Genomic DNA, 22,201 nt, shown 5'->3' with positions numbered 1-22,201 from the left:
AGAGATCGTTCGAAGTTTTATCAACGCACACGGTATAAAGTAGGGCAAATAAAAACTTTGATAATTTTGTTTACAAACTTAGATCATGAAAGACTAGATTGAGCGCTAATTTGAAATTATGGACGTATTAGTTTGTAAAGAGTATTTTATTTAACTATGTTTAGTGTTGATTTTTCACGGATGATGTTACACTTTCATGATTCAAGTTTTGCGAATTTATCCTTAAATATTTTAATAAAAATTTTGAATAATCTTGAAGACAAACAAAACTGTTCGAAAGCTTTTGAGCGCTTTTATTTCTAATTTCATTTTGTTATTTATACGACGCATTTTTGTTGTTTAGACAAACAGGTAGGGTAAGACACACACAAGGGATGAACATTAGACAATACACAACACATCGGATCTGGTGTGAAAATAAAAATTAAATATTAGAACTCATGATTTAAATTAAAATTCAATGGTAAAACATAACCATGCTAGGATTGCTAACAATAAATTAATATTTTTTTACACGCGAGAAAACAGAGGAAAATCAAAACACTTCCACCAGATGAGAAAAATAAATTGTAATTTATAAAAGTATTGTTACCAATTAAATTAAAATAACCACACCAAATCCTCGGAGAGGTTTAGGAAGATGAGCGGGATATTATATGGTGAAGGTGCTAGTTCCTAATATAATTTTATGTCGTAATGAATTTTGTATCTTCTTCTTACGGATTTACATTACAGTACAGCGATGATATCACGGATCTAAAATCATTGTAAAGTGCAAATATATTAAATTTATGAATTGTGCAAACCGACAGGTCAATCCTAAACCAACTGAGTGTAAAAGATATCGTCGTATTACTTTAGCGTGACTGATTCGATATTAAACTAATTTAGTCTGCCAACGACATCTTTTACGTACATGAAGTGATTTGGTGTTTGTTAATACTGGAGACATTTTCTTAGGCTACAAACTTACCTCTCCGAATATTCATCCATATGTGCGTAGCTCTGAACAGAGTTTTCTTCTATGAGAAACTTAACGCGCTGATAGAAGGATGCGGTGACCGACGGCGGCTGTTTCCTGAGGAGCACTTCTACGGGATCGTTGGAAGCTAGGCACATGATGTGTTCCGCGCACTCTGGTCGACTGCAGCATTCCGAGTCCGAGCAGTCCGTCATGCCATCTTCAAAATTGTAGTGCCATTGTCAAGTGACAGCCAATATGTTTTTGTTTTAGATTTATTTGGTGTTAGTTTTGCCTTATTTTCTGCAAAAAGAAGAGTCACTTACCTTCGTCATTGTCTTCGTTATCGTTGCAAGAGAGTTCGAGAGCGATGGAGCAGTCGGTGCCGGCCCACCCGTCAGCGCAGGAACACCGGTATACTCCGTCTTCCAGAAGACATTGACCATTACGTGAACAGCCATTTGGACAACCAGCTGTATAAAATAACACAGTTAGTTAACTGAACTTGGGTTTCTTTGTATCTTACCACTTTGTAGGCTGCCTCAGATAGATTAATACAATAATTAATATAACGAAATTTCTAGAAGTACTTAGGTATATATTTTGTTATTTTTTCGAAATAAGTTAAACCTTGTTTTATTGATGATGATTAACCATTGTAACAGTTGAGTGACCTTTATAGAACTTACGCAATGTACAATGTCTGCCGTTCCATCCCTGAGTACACACACAGGTGCCATTCTTGCACTGTCCGTGATCATGACAGCGTGTGTCACAAGGTCGTTGGTCACACATAGAGCCAGTCCATCCATCGTCACATCGACATACGCCTTCGGCACATACGCCATGCGGTCCGCAATCCAATGAACACACAACTAAAATGAAATAATTGAATTTAGTTTACAGTAAGTAGTTTGTAATAATACATACACGATTAAAAATTTGTGAAATTTACCTTGAGAGCAATCGTCGCCAGTGTAAAGGGGATCGCAAACACATCTACCCGCGTCGAGGTCATAGACTCCTCGTTGAGAACAAGCTGGCAGACACCTTTGGACTCTAGCGTCACGCTCACTGCACGAAGCACCACGCCATCCCGCACGACAAACACATCTACCTCTCACGCACGACCCGTGACCACCGCATGTTGGATCCAAGCAGTCCTCTGAAGAACAATAAATTATTTAATGTCTATTTGCATAGAATTTAACGCACATAATACGCATTTTTTGTTTTAATAGTAAAGTTTAACCTTCGTCACACTTTAATCCTTTCCATCCAGCTTTACAATGGCAATGTCCGGCGATACATTGACCTCTTCCGGAACAGTCAGCCGGCTCGCAGTCGTGTGCTGGCACGTCACATTCCGCGCCTTTCCACCCCTCAGAACAGTGACACACACCACCTGCATACGCGCCGTGCCCTGAACAAAGAACTGGGCACACACCTGCAAAACGAATGTACGTTATTATTTACGCTCAATCCTTTAGTAGTATTCATATTTAATACTATATATAAACATAAATTGATCATACTTTTCGAACAATCATGTCCTTCGTAGCCGTCCATACATTCGCATTTTCCAAGGTAACAAGATCCATGACCGGAACAGTCATCAGGACAAGAATTTGTAACACCTTCAGCTTCAGATACGATCATTTCGACATTGTGTGGCTGCAGTTCATCGTTGTACACGGATATAAACCATCTGCCCGTGTCCAGATATTGTAATATGCTGACGTTCACTCTCATGTCTGTTGACCTTTTGCTTATAGTATGGTTCCATCTTTGAAGCGGGCTTATCGTACTCAATAATGCATCCCAGTCGTTTAGGCTACTTTGAAATGGGTTATCACTGAACGAACTTCTTCTTCTTCTCAGTCGATGGTCGACTCTACCCCCTCTAATGAACTCTACAAAGTCGTACTGTGTTACACTGGGAGCCACATTTCGTCTACCATATACAGCGAAATTGGCTCCCCAGGGCACCGTGAAGTTAAGGCTAACGTAGGCGGGCTGTTTGTTGCGGAATTCAGAACTCCAGAATTGATAGGCAGGTATAGTTGCACTGTGTGATTCGTCAAATTCTCTGACTTCTAGAGCTGGCGACCAAGGCGGCGGCGCTGCCTGTTGAGCTTGTTGTGGTATAATTACTGATTCTAATGCCGCTTCTGCTGTCGTCGACCAACCGCCTAATGATGACGTTGATATTGATTCTGTAATAACGTAAAAGATTGTGTAAGTTTAATCCAATTGGTAGTTATACAGAAAATTAATAATATAAGCAATAGATTATTTCTACATACCGTCTGATGGCGATGATGTTGATAAAGCATCTCTAATTCCTTGTGCGTGTGTTACTGCTTTTACATCTTGTACCAGGATGCAATTAGAATTGTCTATATTACTTTTAATTGACGATAACGCTGCAACAAAAAATATAAACATTGATTAAATATCACACGATATTAAAAACAAATAGTATTTTTTACTAATACAAAATCATGTCCGAAGATTTTAATCTTGCATTCGACTCGATCATCCAATTAAGTTTCCGTTAAGTTTGTTTCTTATCGATGACTGGCATCGATAGCGCGCGGTAGCCGAGTAGTAATTCTATTAAAGTTCACATGGGTGTCGCTTTGGACGCATTGTGTTACGAAACACAATACAATAAGAGATGTCATTTCAAAGTTTAAGAGGTGCATGAATGCAGGGTAGGCGACGTGATGTCCCGTCGAGTTTTAATTAAGCGAAGCACTGCTATGCTGCATTTTGTGTCGCTGTGACGGAACGATTGGTTCCGCTGCCGCGGGCCAGGCCTCTGGCGGGCACGTAGGTGGCTCCACGACACCCAACTATTTCTTGTTCGGGAGAATGCTGTTGTCTCCTCATTATGCGACAGTTGCGGGCGATCGAATCGATCATAAAATGCCGTGCTACGCAATTAAATTGGACAATTCTTCACGGTGTTAACTAACCTGCAATGCTTTCGGTAGAGGTAAATGAGTGGTGGAATGTAACATTTTGGTGGGATGAATTTTAGTAGTTTTTAAATTAATGAATACTACATCCATCTTTAGAGATAAAGGAATAGTTGATCTTCAATTTATTTCCGTTAGGGCATTGAATACGGAAGAGAAATGCATGGGAGCGATCAAATGTCGCTAGTAATGTAAAGAGAATTTATTGCATTTATTTATTAGCTCAGTAAGAAGCTCACGATCGTACAGGATTTGTGTTTGAATGGGGATGCAACGTTTATTTGTTTCGGAGCGTGTGCAGGATGTGCGCCTAATATGTTCTGCGTTGCGTCAGGGGTAATATATCAATCCTTATAGACTTAATTGACGCAACCCAGATTCTGTTCCACCTAATTAACAAGTTCAGTAATTTGTCGAGAGACATGCGGTTATTGTTTTTGAAAGACCAATTTATTAATTCAATTTAACGTTTAAACATTTTTAGTGTAGTGCAGTGAAATTATAGTGTTGTTCCATAATTTGTGTAGATTCTCCAGCGGTGTCAGAGCAATTAAGTTATCTGCCGGAGACCCTACAGTTGCCTATCTATCCCCAAGATTTACTCAAAGATAAGATCGCGAAACGCTGACGCCATTTGGCCGTTTGCGTTTAGGATTGGACAATTTAACTTTACTATAGTGTGCTGAGGGTAGATAGTTCGATGACAATAACCTTTATCGGCTTAACAACCTATAGTTAAGCAGGCAATTTATATTCAGTGTTAATGCCACGTGCGTATGTGCACTTCGGTTAAAAATATTCTGAACTAAGATGCATTGAGCTTCAAGTCATATAGCAATAAACAAGGGTGCTTAAGGTATTGATGGAAATAAAGAACATAGTAAACAACAAACATGTTTTAACGGCAATTTTAGAAACGACTTGAAATACAATTGAACATTCGTGTGTGAAACGCTAATCATTTGTCACACTTCATCAGAGACACTGTAGTATATTATTTTAGTATAAGGTTATACCGTATATAGGCCATCAGTTAGACATCGAGTAAGTTATATTTATGTATCGTATAAACAAGAGAGGATGTCATAATTTCCCCAAAAGAAGATAAAATATGACAATGTGGTATTTCGCGACTTTTCCCAATGATCCCTCATAAAATCTATAAATTTTCGGTATAGAACGGCGGCGCGTAGGAAATGGAGGGTGCTCGAGTTGACGAGGTCGCCAGCCGAGATGCATGCGACGATTGTGTGCAGATGGACGATGTTTGCTATCTCTACTATTTTTCGAGTTAATACAATTTATTGTAATACGATTCAGCATAGATTGCATCGTGCGTTGGGGGAGCAGAAACTCGTTTGATGGAGTCCCGGGGGACGAACGCGCCGTCGCACAGACTCGTATTAGTCACGTGATAAATCTTTCTCTACTCGTGTGCCCCGTCTCCCTTTATTACACGAGGTATCTAATATCACTGTCCTTGTTCCTTGCGCATATTAACTACGTTCGCACGAGGTCGCGGTATGTTTGCCCCATTTTACTCCGAGGACACAAACAAATCCAAAATTTGATTACATGATAATAAAAACCTGTTGTTGAAATATCCTATTTGTAAAAACTAGATAGGTAAATTACGAGGGAATAAAAGTTATTTTGTGTTTCTGTTTCGAGTGTTCAAAATACTTGTATAATGTAAACTTCGTTATTAAATGTGTTGGTCCTTATGGCACAATGTTATATGCATGTCTTATGCATATGTTATGTTTTTTCGTTTGAGAGAATTATGTCCAACGGAACTACCTGAATGGTCAGAATAAATAAATTGATATAAATTTATTCCACATTGCATGGATATATTATTTGTGAATTACAATGAATTTCCTTGATAAATCGGGAAATCTTTTGGCTAATCGTTTCATTTCCACTTTAGGAATAGCTGTACATCATAAGACTGCCATAAAATAATTGCGTTGTATGAGTAAGCAGTTAACAGTCCGAATTATATGATTGCGTATTTTGTATTTGATAACAAAGGCATTATCGATTGTAACAGAACGTGCGCGTGAGCCACTCTAAAAGCGTTAATGCTCAACACAGAGCGAGCTTTAATAAAACATTTGGGGTCCTCACAATTTCAATTACATTAAAAAGTTGACGGAGTTGTATTTGCCCCCATTCATCGTATACATGTACGTAATGAAGGGTGCAACAGATGGTTCACATTTTTTCATTACATCACTAAAACTACCGGCACAAACCAGGAGATTTATGTCGGATTAAACTACAGAACCGCTTTTTATTTGATACAAATCCGGAACGCCAGGAGGCGTGGACGAAATATATTTTATTGTGTTTTGAAAACGTGAACATTTCAAACTTAATGAAATCTCACTAAACAACTAATAGTTAAAATATTTTACTTTTATAAATAGGTAGCGTTTAACGGATTCATTGGTTTTGTTATTATCTTAGGGAAATCTAAATGTGGTAATTTAGAAGCGAAGTGTGTCGTTGTGTTAGAAAAACGAAGGTATCGTTTTGAAGCGGACAGGTCGCCGCGACTATCGATATGCTACATGCATCTCTTATCTACTGGCGGTATAATTTAACGGGGTTCTAAATGAAGTGAGATCCGATACGATAAGCCTCATTGACTTGAGACATCTTACATCGACTCGCTTCATTACATTACTTTCAAGAAGTATTGACTGAATATATTTTATTATACTTTTATAAGCCAGTATAAGTTAGTTTGATATCGTATAACAGGTTTATTGGCCTTTAGAAGTCATTTAAGTGTTTGCTTTTAAAGAATACAATAGCAATAAGTAGGACAGATCTGCGTAGCGAACAAAGTTCTACATAGTATATTATATATTAGGTACAAGTGAGACGCGTTGCCTAAACTAGTGAAGTTGTTAATGGTTCGTAGCGTGCTTGTACCGTATTATTTAGTGTTTGCTGAAACTGCTTAACTGAACGCTGGCGTAAGTTTAATTGAAACTATAGTTTAGACAGCAACAGAAGCTACGTATATAAAATATAACTATTTAAAAACAAAGTGCGCCATTAACACAAATACATTATTTTACGACTGAAACGCAAACAAAGGAAAACCTTACAATTACAAAGATGGAAATACATAAAAGGCATGATGGGGTTGTTTATTGAAAGGAGTTAAGTAATCTAACAGTAACCAAGTGCGATCAGTTAAACAGTTTACAAAACGGGCGAGAGAGTAAGCAGATGATACCATCAATGAACATTCAATCCCACATTAGAATGAAAAAGTTTAACGTAATACAGTACATTGAATATGTACACAGCCTTTTACTTGACTTCGTAAAAACTAATACGGCGTTGCAGAAAGCACATAATAATATGACGATTCTATCGATTGTTGTTTTTATCCGACTTGTCGTTCTTCAGCATATTTTCAGCAAACTGTTTTCTGACCTAGATTTAAACAGAACGGGCGTAGAAACCAGATACTACTCTACCTTAGAAACGAGCTTGTCTCAAACTGTTTACTTAATGATTCTGTATTTTCTTATTCCTTAAATAAAAACCGATCCTCACTAATGCTAGTTATTATTAAGTTAATAAATAAGTAGATTTATAAAACATGGATTGCGGTTAATAATTATTGAGATTTAAACTGAAAGCATTACTTTTTTTCTTCACATAATACATCTTTTTAACAAAGGGCCTTAAACGGAAGTATTCCCATTTAGAGCAAATGATCATTTATGTCCTTAATTGAGTTCCTATTAGGTACATAATTTGCTGTTGCGGCCACCCCTCACTTTGAAAAGATGTCGTCGCTCGAAGGGAAATAAACAAAAGTAATTTCCCGACATTACAGCGAGTGAGCGCTTTCAGCGTAAATGGCAATGCGGCTGTGCACCCAACGACACATTGTTTCTGAGAACGTTCTACTGATATACGCGATTCGCGTGACATACCCGCCAAGTATACTCCTAGGTGATAACCTCACCCGTGATACTTACGGATATGATGGTAAAGCAACTTACTCGATGCATAGACTTAAGCCATGTTCCAGATTTTTTTCCGTTTTTGACTTTTTGTTTAGGTTTATTAAAGAAAGACGCGGAAGTAAGGCATATTTTGTTTCTATCCAAATAGTCACTTGTAGTAAATAAATAGAGCAGGCGGAATAAAAACTACCCCAGTCATATTTATACGATATTTCAGTCGCCTAGTTGCTCTCATTTCTTATTCTGCCAACTCTGTACGATGCTGTAAAAAACATTTTTCCTCACCCTCTTTAGTTTCGAATTTCGGAAATAACTACTTTGTAAATGTTAACACTAGCCGATTAATAGTCAAACACCTTTTCTGGAGTCAAATCTTTAATTAAAAAACTTACATACTTAAACATACCCTACTATGTGCATATTTTAAACGGAAGATTACTTGAACAATAACAAGTTACAAAGAATACATAGTGATTACCGTTCGAGTTGTTATAGTAATTGCGAGGGCTTGGCGGGGTAAATGTATGTTCGAATGTAGGCCAAAAGTATTGCGTCGGTAGCGACCCGTGACGACTTTGATGTTATTTTTGTGATGCCTCGTGTGCTTGCGGTTTGGACTTATGGCCGGTGATTCGCTTTAAGACGATACTGTACTTTGCTTGATTGCCACTGTATAAGTAATAGCTTTGTAGGCCACCTTTCAGAAATGTCCGTTTGTTTACAAGTATAAGCATAAAATAATATAACTGAGAAGAGAACATTTTCTTTGTCAAATAACTATGTTTGTATTCTCTTGTAACCGTGTGCCACGTCCTTAATATTGTTCCGTGTCTTCACGTCGTTAGCTTAAAATGCTTTCAGTACATGTACTAACATTCTGTACAACAATAAGCATTAGATACATGCAGTTGAGAGAATGTGCCATTCTATTAGATATAAAACGTAATGTATTGTTTTATTATACCGCACGAAAAGGATTAGTTACTCGTCGTTAAATCAAACAGGGATTTATTTTTGCAATTTATGAAGCATTACGTATGTATAAATTATGATTGGTCGTTTGGCGGGTGCTCGGGAACGTGGGTACGTTCGGAGTGGCTGATGTATTCGTAGTAAAATAACATGGGACGTGGAAGTGTAAGATAATTTATAACGGAGAGCTAACAGAGGCGCGCGGCTACGAAGCACGCAGCGCGCGTTGCCTTAGGTTAGGCGCATCATTTATATTTTTCTGATGTTTGTTTAGTTTTTTTACGCTCCTTTCTCTCTGTGGATGCCGGTTGTGAGATTTAAACAAAGAATCATAAAAGAATAATGGTCCATGTCTGTTTTCGTCCAAACATCAATGTTTAATCAACTCATTTGCATGCACCGACTGAATATTTGAATTTATCGCCTTCAGTAATTGAGTTTTGATGTGATGATGGAAATATATTTCTATTATGATTTGGTCATATAACGATAAACGAATAAAAGTATTTTTATGGATGTTTTCCGTTATAGAAGGTTTGGACTACAGAGAAAGGTTATTGTTGGAAGATGTTGTTAAAAAAGTATACTTTATCTCTTGATAATGTTTGTCATTTTTACTTAACCATCAAGAGTAATACACATAGTGCATATTCACATATTCAACATTACATAGTGTAACTAATTTTACTAGATATAATTAAGCTATAAATAACTAAAAGGCTGTAATAATTTGCAAAGTCAAAGTAATTTCGCTACCGTTTGCGTAGAGTTGAGTCCGAGGAACTATATAATCTCATGTGCCTCGAAGGCTATTCCTTTGTCGGTTTCCAATCATACAGTACAAGAACTAGCCCCTTAATTGGATGGAATCTCGCTTCAGGCACGATTCGGCTTTAAGGGGATAAAAGCATACGAGTGCAATTTTACATTGCTTTGTAATCTGGTAAAACAATCAGATTGGAAGCTTTCGGGATTAGGCCCAGACGTGTAATAAAGCTAATAGTTTTAGTCTGTGTTTTAGTTCAAACAGCACTTTTGGAACGCACGCAATATTTTTTATCTGTTTTTTTTCGAACAAAGGTATTGCTGCCATATTTTTTGTTACAGCATTCAAAGGTCCGCTTTCATCCATAACTAAATTAAATTGTCTATGAAAAAAACAAAAACGATATTTTTTAAAGTAAAGCTTTATGTACTATATGATTTAATTTATTTTAGTGTTATAAAGTGTATTAACCCCGCATGACGTCATTATTACGACAATAAACTTTTGTTTGGTGCGTCCGTACGAAGGCCGTACACTAACGCTAATGGATTGTGAAAGAATAATGTTATGCATATTCTAATCGGCATTCCGAGCGAGTTAATAAAAATACTGTCTTAACGAGAGTTCCGTACGTCCCGCTGGGTTTTAGAAACAAAGATGTATCGTCAATGTAACTTATAGTTGGACGTTATAATATTAAATGTACAGCATCCATATACTGACGTTGTAAAAGTTTTAACTTGCTTTTTACTCTTACTAGCCCTAATAAACGTTAAGTAAATTGTACAAAATCCGGTAAAGGATAACACTTTTGTAATCTGTTACATTTAGAAGCGACGATTATAGTACTCTAGACAGAGTTATTCTGAGATAATGAATTGTTTTAGCTAGGCTTCCTCATAAGTACCTCGCAACTTTACAATCAAACTTATGTACATAGGTAAGTCTTAAGAGTAGAGAATTTGCAAAGTCAGTCAAAGACAAGAGCGTATTATGTAGATGAAGAATGGATGAATTACATAATTTAAATATAATTAGATAATATTCATTGTCACACTGGTTATTATTTTAATTTAGATAAAACCAAACCGAACATATGAGGAGATCGAGATTTGAGTTGAATTATTATTTATATTGAAACATCCCATTTCTTCAACTTAAATTGAAGAATCTGAAAAGACACTTGTGAATCTAAAGAGCTAATAATAAAGAGAATACAAGTACTCACCTATAAAGTAGGCGAGCATCGCCGCTAAGATGACACAGAGGCATATCATGGCGATGGCGAGGCACTTCCACGTGCACCGGTGCTGACACCGCTTGTCTATGTGGAACCTCGAGGGCGAGTAAACAGGGACGGGGCTGGGCTGGCTGGCCCGTAGGGGGAACACCGGCATCACCAGCGGCTGGTTGGCCAGCTGACAGTGCCCGCTGCCTAGCGTGCCGCCGCCCATCCCGCTCGACATCGGCGCGCCGCCCAATCTGCAACAAATCAAATAATTTAAACTCATGAAGCTCAATAATCCGTAAAATGTTACGATTTTATTTTTATGTTTAGTATAGAAACCGCATTAAATCTGCCGGTTATTTAATACGAAAGATGCTGAACGTCCTGCGATCACGGTTATTGTAACCTGCGCTGAAACGTTAGAGATTCCAAGGTAAAGTACGCGTTAATTCCCGTGTTCCATTCTATAAACATACAACGAGAAAGTTAAAATTGAGATGGTTAATTTACGAATTTGTGTAATATTCCATAATGTAAAATCATATTTTAGTAAACATTTCTCAGTTGTTTTGAACGATTGAATAAAATCAATACACCATCCACCTGGGTTAACAAACACTTTAATTGACACACTTTGGATTGGAAGCATTTTTTGGATAACAAATTTAACTTGTTCCGGAAACAAAACAAGAAAAATAACGTGTCAAAGTTTTAAAGTAGGTGACCTAGTTGTCATGAGTTAAATTAAAATGGCACCCTATCCTATTTCGTTTTCGTACATAAGAAATTATTTCCGATTACGTATCAGATTTACGAGTCAGGTTGTTATAAAACGCAGGTAGACGATAAGGTCGTATCCGTACCACCGCAACATGTTAAGCCAACTGTTGGCGAAACGAATCTGAGCTCTCACCATATGGCGCTTCGTATATTAAATTCCATGGAAGACAATCAAAACGTATCATTACTGGGGATTCCGACAAAAAACGATGACCGAACCGTTTAAACACGTCCGCCCCGTAGGCCATTAATCAATTATTCGAACTTCAGTGTCACGACTAAATTTAAAGGCCGGGTCTGAGAACATATGGTGCGGCAGTCCGAGGCGCTCACCAACTGACGCCACTATAATGACCTTTCGCATAAAGGAATAAGCAAAAAGAGAATAGAAATAATTGGACCAAGTTTAGCGAGAACGAAGCGTGACTCCTAAAGGGTTTTGTTTCGAAGAGGCTCTTGACTGTAATTTTCTTTTGAATAGCGGCCGACGAGCCCGAAGAACGTTCGGAGGAAGGACGAATTCATTAAAACGTGTACAGAAATCACAATGCTATGGCACGCAGATTTTGCCCTTAAATGGCTTTTAAAATGTCCGCCGTCTTTGTGTTTTGTATGGACTTTGTATATAACGTGGTACGTTGATTATACTTTTGCTTTAAAGGTATTTCTTTTAAATGTATACTCATATAAAACATCAATTAGGCATTGTTTCTCCATAAATAAACATGGACATACGATTAACGAGTTCAAATTCTAACTCGAGTAAGTATAAAAATCTACAACCGATGATTAAGGTTAGAGTTGAATTTGTGCATTTCTTTCAAAAGTGTAGAGATTTATTTACGTGTAAACTCTATAATGATACATCTACCGCTATTGATTGCCCACATTTATACCAAAGATAGGCTATGACAGATCCTAGCTCATCTGTTTGTTAAGATATCTCATACGCATCTACTCGTTCGGCAGAAATATGCTTATTTCTATCATGAGTAAAAATATTATAAAATACTATTATTTTAAGATCTTCAATTCGTGATCGCGAATGACCGCTCTCGGCCTCTAAAAGGTAACTGTAATCGAGATTGATTTTTAAATCTACCATCATTACGGTAATAGGTTTTATTGTTTATAATCAAAGTTAGACGCTATTACCGGTCCGCATGCCGGTGTGCACGGACTCCGCACGTTACCGAAATGAGTCGAGTGCTCTTATTTTGTTTTTGTAAGACGAGATGCTGTGGCTTAGTAATGAAATGTTGCGCAATACCGCAATGCGTTTGTTTCGGAACAGAAATGAACGTTCTGTTTTATGACCACAAGAGTTGCCCTTTTAACTAAAGAAAGAAGATTTTGCGATGGAAAGGAACATCTAAGACAATTAACAAGACCGACGACAGGGTTATTGTAGGACAATGCAAAGATATTTCAAGCGACGCGACGAGACATGGCCGACGGACGGGCGCGGGCGTTCGGCGAGATTTTGACAGGCTCTTGTCGCGAGTGAGCTCTTAATGAAGCGGTAAATAATGAGCAGAGGTGTTGTGCCGTGCGAGAGCCGTGTCTAATTAACGCCAGACGACCACGACCAGTTTACAAATACCCACACATGACTCGTTCATGTTACTAGCTCGACGTAACTATCATTGGAAGTAACGGGAATTGTAATTCAGAATAAGAATCGTGTAATACAAAAACACCGTCAGGTAAGTAAAGGCTCGTTAGTCGTCCGGGGCTCGCCGCTGTCGCACAGTTTTTATCACTGCAATCGCGCGTGCAGCGGTCACTCCTAGTCTCGGAGCGGGTAGAGGCGACCTCTAACTCGGAAACCAGATGAAACAAAAAGAAAGAAACGCAGGCACGGGCCGTGAGAACGCGTCTCCTTCGCCCGCTCGTCCCGTACCTTCCATTTATCTTGCACAGTCGTGCGGGAATGGGCCGGACAGCGATGTGCTTTTATTGCATCGCGCCCCTAAATATAGGCCTTCGGAGGCTAACCACAACGCTTTTAGCTCTCAAATTATTTACATGTTCAACTGGTTTAGTGAAGTGAGATGTTGAAGATATTTTTCTCTGAATTGTATGTAACATAGTATGCAATAATGTATTTAAAATTAATAAATCAAAATGAAATGGTTTTCAATGATTATATTATCATTAGTCACAGCTTTCCTTGTAAAGACAAATGAGAAATGACATTTGTTTTAAATATAATGATATTATCGTTTAGTTGGAATTGGACAATATTTAGTTAAATTGCAGAGAGACAGGTGGAATGTGACCGGTTATTCGCAACAGTCCGAAAGCTATTTGCGTAAATGTTTTGCAGATGACTCTTGGTGCTTAATCTAAAAACTAGTATGCGGCACTTGGCATATGCAATAGACATCATATTGCTAAATGTTATCATAGGACAACGACTTCGACGCGATCCAACAATGATGTCAGATGACATAGAATAATTGGATACAAGATACACATAATAAGAGATACACATCCAACACAAAGATACATATAATATCAAAGTTCAATTTACCTACCTCCTCCGATATACGCTCAGAAATAAAATTTCCTCTCGTATAGTGTATTGTTTAAAAAGAGTTTTAAAACGTCAAGATTTATTTCATGAATGTTGTAGGTGTGGTCACGTTACTCAATAAGTTTTCGTCTTCCTTTTGTAGTAGATTTTAAAACGCCCCCCACATTCATTGTGAGAGTCAAAATACGATCGAGAGATGCTATCAACTTTATTTTAATACGAACAGCATTCGATAATAAGGCTACAGTGTAGAGTTAGAATGCAGCTTAAATATGCCTTGGAACTAATTGCCTCTTCGGAGAAATGAAGAAGAATGAGATAAAATAAGCACTTCGAATTCAAGCGAGCTTTTCAATGACGATTGTTTCGCTTAATTCATATTGAACGCAAATTAAAAATGCAAAAGGACTTGATGAATTTACAATGACGGTGCCTCTCGAAACGACTTATTCAAGTGTCAGAGAATAACAAAAAGATTAAAAGGTGCACGAATAGGTCTTGGCGGATCAATCGATACAAACACGAACACTCGGTTGTAAAGACTGGTAGCCCTCGCCGCACCCTCCGGTTGCAAGTCACGGGTGTAAATTCAAGAAAGCTCCCCAATTTAAAACGAAATGTATAACAATAGCAAAGCCCCGCTATGCCAATTTCCTCCCTCAAAAAACGTTTCCACTACAAAGAAACTGAATAAAATTATCATCTATACATACTACTTACTATTTAGACGAGAAAAAGTTAGATGAAAATGTCCAAAAAGAGGAATTAACTGAAGAAGAAAGTCATAAAAAGAGGAAAAAATACAACATTGAAAATAAACCGAGAGCTAAGAAGTGGCGCTCATACATCTCGTCGAGCCGCAGTCAGCCACGCCTGGAATCTGTCCACTTAAATAGCTGCCTTATTCGACACCGATCACACCCAACGGATTAATTAAAAACATTTGTCAAAATGGACTCTCGAATGTAATTTTTTCACGGGAGATTAAATTACGGCTATATTAATTACACGTTGAAGTAATAAATAGGATAACTATGACAGTCAATTAAATTTATACAATTGTTTACCGGTATGGATATAATTGTAAATATGAATAGACGTTGTAATTGTTTCCCACTAGTTTTTTTGAACCGAAGCATCACCAAGTATTGATTTGTGTCTGTACACTGAATGTTCACATGAAAGCTCTGCATATTGGAATGACACAGCGATTTAAATGCAGTACATACGGTGGGATTCAATGAACTCGCAACTCTTATTAATAACTCTCATAGCGTGATGTTTGTTTTAGTCGTCTCGTGTGGCGGTTAGGTAATGTTGAAGTTGATTCATGAATGGGAGAGTGCGGTTCGCGGCTAGCGCAAGTATGAATCCAGCGCCCACTCGTGTATATTTAGCGAATATAATTTCGCTACGAGTATAACGGACGACGGAAGTGCCTCTATTTGCATTTTATCTTTTATAAAATTTATGTGTTCGGTAACGCAACCTAATAAATAAAGAATAAACAACCCTTTTAAATAACTTTAGTATTAAGTAGTGTAGAATCACTTTGTAACGAATAAATGATGTATGTAAGTATTTAAGAGGGCTGCTGATCAGTAATCAAACACCAAAGATAATTTTAGCCGATGTTATCTCCGCAGCTCCCTGTGCTCTGTAAACGTGCCCTAGGCATTGCTGGGCTGGTTTATCGTTAGGAATGAATGGAGGCGATATCGAGTAAGCGGCCAATTACTGGTCTGCGGGTAGACAGCAAGGGCCCCCGCGTAAATAATCGTGCTCACGCGCAGAAACCCGATAGTGATAAACAATTTTCCATTAGCCAAGCTCGGCAGCGGGAGACCACGTACATATACTTACAATTTCCATACCTAACGGAGACTCGTAAGTATACGATGGCCTTTTACAACAGAGTTTATCGTTTGAAGATATTATTACGGTAAGATCCGATGCAAATTAAGTACTGCAATAAATACTAAAAAATGGTCGGGTAGGATAAATACGGTAAGACCTCTCTTAACAACCGTGATTTCAAATAGACACGTGTATAAAACACAGGAATTAAATTGTTAAAGTTGAAGAAATTCTATCAAGTTATGTAGAGTATCGAATGAAAGCGTCAAAACAACAGCGTCTTTTGGATTGATATTAAAATGTAATATAATACCAATAAAATAACCTCACGCGACCCGATTTTTTGAGGTACGAAAGTCCAAAACTAAACGTTCGCTATTGTTCAGTGAAACGGAAAAACGGTTTCGCAGGAGGCATCCCTCCGCGGGCGCTCGTATTTCACCCGTAGTTCAATATTATTTCGACAGTCGCCGGCACAAAGAGGCGGAAGGCCCGCGCCGGCGTCGCCGCAGCGTCGCCGCGGGCACCTCTCGCCTATCGCTCCACAATATTGTCCTCCCGCTTGCTGCCTCGGGTTACACTGTAAATATTTTTCGGCGGTTGCCTGATTGAAAAATTTTATCGCATTCCACCCCCACCCCTCCTGATAATAGATTGTGCTCGCTGTTCGGCATACATTGATATGGGTACAGCCTGTGAGAGCCCGTGCCTGGACTGCTGTGTATACAATATCTCAATAATAGCACATACGCTAAGAAATTTACGATTTTGCTATCAAATTTGATCACGGTCACAATTTCGCAATGTGCATTAATCAGAAAGTTATTTTAGGAAATGGTGATAAGTTGTTTCTATCTGCCTTATATATAACACACCGACATGTATATTCGTTCTTCAGTGGCGTCATATTAGTCAACTAAGTAGTTCTCGATTACTATATCTTTAAGGATTCTCAGCAATTATAAAACAAGACCAATTAAGACTTTAAATCTAAGGGCCAGTATATTGAGCTTTTATAATAATTCAGTTTTGCATTCATCATCGTTTCTTCAGTTTAATAACTATCTCGTGTCTAAATATGTTTTGACTTTGTACTTCAATTCGTTCAAAGAAGAAATTGAGAGTGAGAAGCTTGGAAATGACCAAATCACGATAAGAATCTTCAGAAATGTTGTGCGGAGTTTCGTTTTCTAAAAAGCGTACTGGGCACCCTGAACTAAAATTTTACGCTGTAAGCGTATAGACCTTTAAACATTGTATTACGCTGGTTTCACTTTGAGCTCTACAGAACGTATGTGTTTTGGAAATACACCAAGACTTGGAAATATAAATTAGTGGACAGAGTTGCGTTACAATCTGAGAAAAATCACAGTCCGAAAGTTGAGTATCGGAACATCGGAAAAGCAAAAGGGGGAGGGGACAATGTCTCTCTAATTATATTTGTTTTGGGCGGCTGCGAGGCGTGCGGATCGTCGCTCGGCGCCATTATTTATACAGAGGAAGATACAAATGAGGATCCATTACTGGATTTCCTCGATCTGAGCCTAATGAAAGACAAATAAGTTCGAGTTCAAAGCTATCGATAAGGACGGTTGCTTTAATTTGATCGACGCGATTACCGAGAGCTTTTATTTAATATGAATATTTAAATTAACAAAAATTAAGCGGCATGTTTTCAGTGTTACGCTGAAATTGATAAGATGATTTTATAACTATCATTGTTAGCCAATAGAAAGATTTTTAAAACTTTATGTTTATTTTATCGAATTATGTTCGCTATATAAAGACAAGTTCCAGAAGTATATTTCAATAAGAATAAGGACGAATATTGTCCACGAAACATCGGCTAGCGAAAAGGCAAAGAGTAAGACTTCACAACTACAGACAGTAGAGCGAAGGGAGAAACAGAGTGCATTTGAATTCAATTTTCGGCTCAAAAGCGAACAGCACAGAAGTAAAAGCGAATTGCTCTTACGAAGCACGCTTTGATACATAAACCACTGAAATGCGTTTGGGGTGCGATTCATTTGTTGCACTACATTACCCATGTCCCACCAAGTCAGTCAGACCCTAGTTTTGAATTAAACACGATTGACATTTTCACCCATTTACATTTTTTTCCTATAACTAACTCTATGGTCCGTAAAATTTGTTAAAGGACTATTCCATGTGTAATATTTTATCAATTAAGCACGGTTGGTTTCAATTTCAAAATTATGACGTGCCATTTGAAACAACCCGCAATTTATTACTACTTGCTATAATTTTACACATTAAAATGTCAGTTATATTTTAAAGCGTGTAATTTGCTGACTTGGCAAATTACATTTTTCAAATACCTGGTTGTACTGGAACGTTATATCAGTACATTTGTTAGTAGAAGATTATAAATATGGTAATTTTGCAAAGACTATTTTGCTTATTTTCCTTTACAATTTTAATGCGCATATTTCAGCGAAGATGACGGTAGTATATAAATTATTACGGTTAAAAGTGGTCGGTACGTCCGTCCCACGGCTGACCAGGCCACGCTAAATGATAAGGGTCATTCGTTTGCTTGCACCAACCCATTGAATTGCAAAACAGTTTGGTTGCGCGGTGAATATTTACACGTTTAATGGCTGTGACGTCCGTTAATGATCAATGCATAAGATTGGCATTTAGAAACTATAAGAACTAAAGAAGTCAAACGGGTTAGAAGGACGGTGTACTTATTAGTGCAAATAAATGTTATGGGTCAGTACATTCATTCGTGTATATTGAACATAATATTACTACAACATTCTAAAATAATATTTTGGGATTGTTTATGGTGACGCATTTTAGTTTATAGATAAACACAAGAGGCTTTGGAACGTGCTTCAGACAAGCTTATATTACGAGTATGTCATCGAAGCTATGCAGTAGTTGACAGTTTGAAATTTAAATACATTAATGGAATTTTGAAGTAAGTTAATCAAACGTCGTAGGTTAATAAAAATACTAGTCATTAAATAACTTTGGATGATTACAGCATTTAGATGAGAAACGATTTGCCGCTGCAATAATATGTAAGAGTTAATAGTCAACGAGCATGGTTGTGTCGTGGGCAAATGAAGAGCTATGACCCGATAGAACTGGCAAAAAAGTGTGCAGTAAAAAAAAACAGCTCGAATCCTTGAACAGTTTTTGTCGACATGTTATAATGTGATTATAAAAAACTGGTAAGGGGAGAAATGCTATTTACTAAAGACGTCATGTTTACCAAAGAATTGTTTCATTTTTCTTCTTTATAGAATAATCAATTACACAATCAAGATAAGCTTGTTATTTTTTTGTTATATACATACATACATAAAACCATTTATTTAAATTCTTAAAGCAATTTTTGACGAGTCTCGTAATTTCAAATCATCTTGACCGTCGATATAAATCAGTGATATTTTGACGACATAAGTAGATATTTTTAAAGCGGTGCGTCCGTCATATCTAATAGATTGATCAATCTCTATCAGACTTTGAATGGCTCTGCATGGATTATTAATGGCTGTAAGATTTGATTTAAGTATTTACCGTTTGTACATAATCAGTAATGACGAGTTTAATATGGCAGGCGCGGCAACCGTCGTCCACGATCAGAGCCATGAAATGTTATTTTATCTATTGATTACAAAATAAGATGTAATTAATTAGCAAACCAAATAAACATTTTGATTACGAACACATACAAAAATGTCTTAAATCAGTTGGTTATCTGTCGGATCTGAGATGTTGCGTGTATCGTGTATGTGTTGACGGTACACTGTATCTTTTTGTTGTGCTCGTCACGGTGGCTCCGCTTATTTTATTTGTACAAGTTGAACTGTGTCAGGACCACGGTCGTAATAATGTTTGATACAGAGCCTAGAGCGTTGACCCCCAATCAAAAGGGATTAATGTGTTTCAAGTGTTCGGTGTGTTATTGGTGTCTCTAATTACGTTTATGGGTCGGCGAGAGTTATGGTAATGTTCGGCAGCGTTCGTTCGTAGCTGTGCTCCGGCCGCGGCCACTCTGTCGTGTCACTGATACTTACGACTCAGAATTTAGGGTCTGTAGGGCGAGCCATTCGTTAGTCACGCCCGATGACGTGTACCTTGGACAAGACCAAAACTGTTATTAGAAATATTTCGTCGTCAACCTTTTTAGGTGCTTGTCTTAAAAGGTTTTTTATACGTTACATTATATTGGACGGCGATAACATGTTTTTGTTAATAGCGCACATGTAAAGCTTTTAAAGAAAATATATTTGAGCGCAGTTAAAAGTAAAATTAGATGTCCTGTTGCCGAGAAGGCAGACCTTCGTCATAAATTAAACGGAAAGGTCATTTCTTTAGTAACGTATCTTCCTTTAACTGCACATTGCCGCAAAATGCATGAATTTCCGGACACAAACAAAGGCACTCGGCACGCAAAGCATGCAATGCCGCGAAGCCCTAAAGGGTAAAAAAAGACGTTTCGTGGTAAAAAGTAAGTTAGGGTGCAGCTTTGTTTGTGTATGGCTCGAGTTAAGTGTTTAGATAAGTGCAGCTGAGAGCGGCGAGCACGTTTGTTATCTCTCAGGGAGCAGAGGAGCTCAGACAAATGGAGCCACCCTGTGTGGTCCGTTATTCGGCCGCTCTCACCAAATATGTGCACTTGAATCAAAAACTCGCCTCGACTTTCCAAATGTGGACAAATGCTACAATTCTAAAAGTTAGGGCAATTGGATACACAGTATACACTAAAGATCGATAAGTTGTTTGATTTGTACTTTTTCTGAAACGTTGTAGAGTTTTGCGATAAAACGTAGACGTAACAAGGACGGTTTTAATTTTATACATTCATCATTTATCATTATTGTTAGTTTGTTGTCACTTAAGTTTTATTGCAAGTTAAGGTTTCTATTGTTTTGTGCCGTTATGACTTACCTATATTAATATCGTTGTTTAAGCACAACGAGTTGTATTGCTTATAATTAAGTTACTATTGAACATTTAGGGTAATTAACACGCGGAATAGGGTTTCGAAGGTGTTGTGTGTTTATGATGATAATATGTTGTACAGTTAGGTATGTGCCGCACCTTTTTAAATACGAGAGACGTTGTTGCGCTTCTTGGCCCTGCCCCGTGACCTCTCTCTAATATATTTTGTCTAACAGCTGCTCGTCCCATAAACTTATAGTTAAATATTTTTTTTTTAACCAACAAAGCAACATATCCTTACCAATTATAAAATATTCAAATAAGGAGAGAAATAAATCGGGACGAGGAAACGTTGACATTACATACATATTACAGCGGGAACGCCAGCCGCCTATTCATTACAGTTATTTATAGGAAGAAGTGTCAAAGCGAGGTTTGTATTTATTCGGACGGGACAGTGGTTTATTTATTTTTAAACGGGTTAGGCTGAAAAATCCTATTCCGATAAGCGTCCGGTGACTGGCGGTGCAACCGAAATATCTGAGTGCGTCGACGCTGATTCCGCCGATACTGCCGATGTCACTGTCACGCGCCGATATGCGCTGTCTCTCGAGATGATGAAATATTCCCAGCCTATAATTAGAACATCATCATTCGGCGCGTTCAATGAACCTCTTCAACGCTGAACTTCTAAGAAATACCTGTTCGTACAGAAACTAATATAGTTCGTAGATACTTATTATGATTCATAACGCATCTCATCGTAAACACATCAACCGACATAAAAATTGGCTTCCACTATAATTTCACCGGAAAACAATTTCCGAAGTTGGTATTCATCGTAATATAAGAGATGAACTCAATCAATATTGAAAAGGAGACAATAGACATCTCTTATTCAAAACGGAAACTATTACTGTATCTCCATTGTGTTCGGTGCCTCACCTCGACTAGTGTATTATTCAAACGAAAAGTGGTTTGTTTACAAACGTTAGAAGTAATATAATAAGTATTAGGGACAGTCGTCGACAGCGGGAGATTATGTGTATGTGTTAGTAACTAAGGAACGGCGTGCCTGTCGATCGACGTCAACATGAAAGATTTATGTCCAACTTTGTGACAGTGGTATTGTCGCGGACGATCCTGGATTATCCTTCATTGGAGATGCACCGTCATACATTTGTGATAAGCTTTGT

The 22,201-nt window shown here is 37.8% G+C and overlaps 1 protein-coding gene across 6 annotated transcripts in view; it reads right to left on the bottom strand.

Moving 5' to 3' along the window:
• Positions 1–22,201, bottom strand: part of Ten-a (Teneurin-a transmembrane protein) — a 258,111-nt gene that overhangs the window by 13,718 nt on the left and 222,192 nt on the right. For 3 of the 6 annotated variants that reach the window (XM_076116854.1, XM_076116855.1, XM_076116856.1), the window contains 9 exons: positions 20,138–20,197; positions 10,910–11,163; positions 3,268–3,387; positions 2,497–3,177; positions 2,214–2,408; positions 1,917–2,126; positions 1,651–1,836; positions 1,288–1,434; positions 974–1,181 (listed from right to left, as the gene is read on the bottom strand). In XM_076116854.1, coding sequence (XP_075972969.1) covers positions 974–1,181; positions 1,288–1,434; positions 1,651–1,836; positions 1,917–2,126; positions 2,214–2,408; positions 2,497–3,177; positions 3,268–3,387; positions 10,910–11,163; positions 20,138–20,197 — 2,061 coding nt within the window. The remainder of the gene's footprint in view (positions 1–973; positions 1,182–1,287; positions 1,435–1,650; positions 1,837–1,916; positions 2,127–2,213; positions 2,409–2,496; positions 3,178–3,267; positions 3,388–10,909; positions 11,164–20,137; positions 20,198–22,201) is intronic. The other 3 variants (XM_076116852.1, XM_076116853.1, XM_076116858.1) reach the window with 1 other exon arrangement.

Source organism: Anticarsia gemmatalis, chromosome 7, assembly GCF_050436995.1.
Source record: "Anticarsia gemmatalis isolate Benzon Research Colony breed Stoneville strain chromosome 7, ilAntGemm2 primary, whole genome shotgun sequence".
Taxonomy (NCBI): domain Eukaryota; kingdom Metazoa; phylum Arthropoda; class Insecta; order Lepidoptera; family Erebidae; genus Anticarsia; species Anticarsia gemmatalis.
This window is presented reverse-complemented; position numbering and strand designations above follow the sequence as displayed.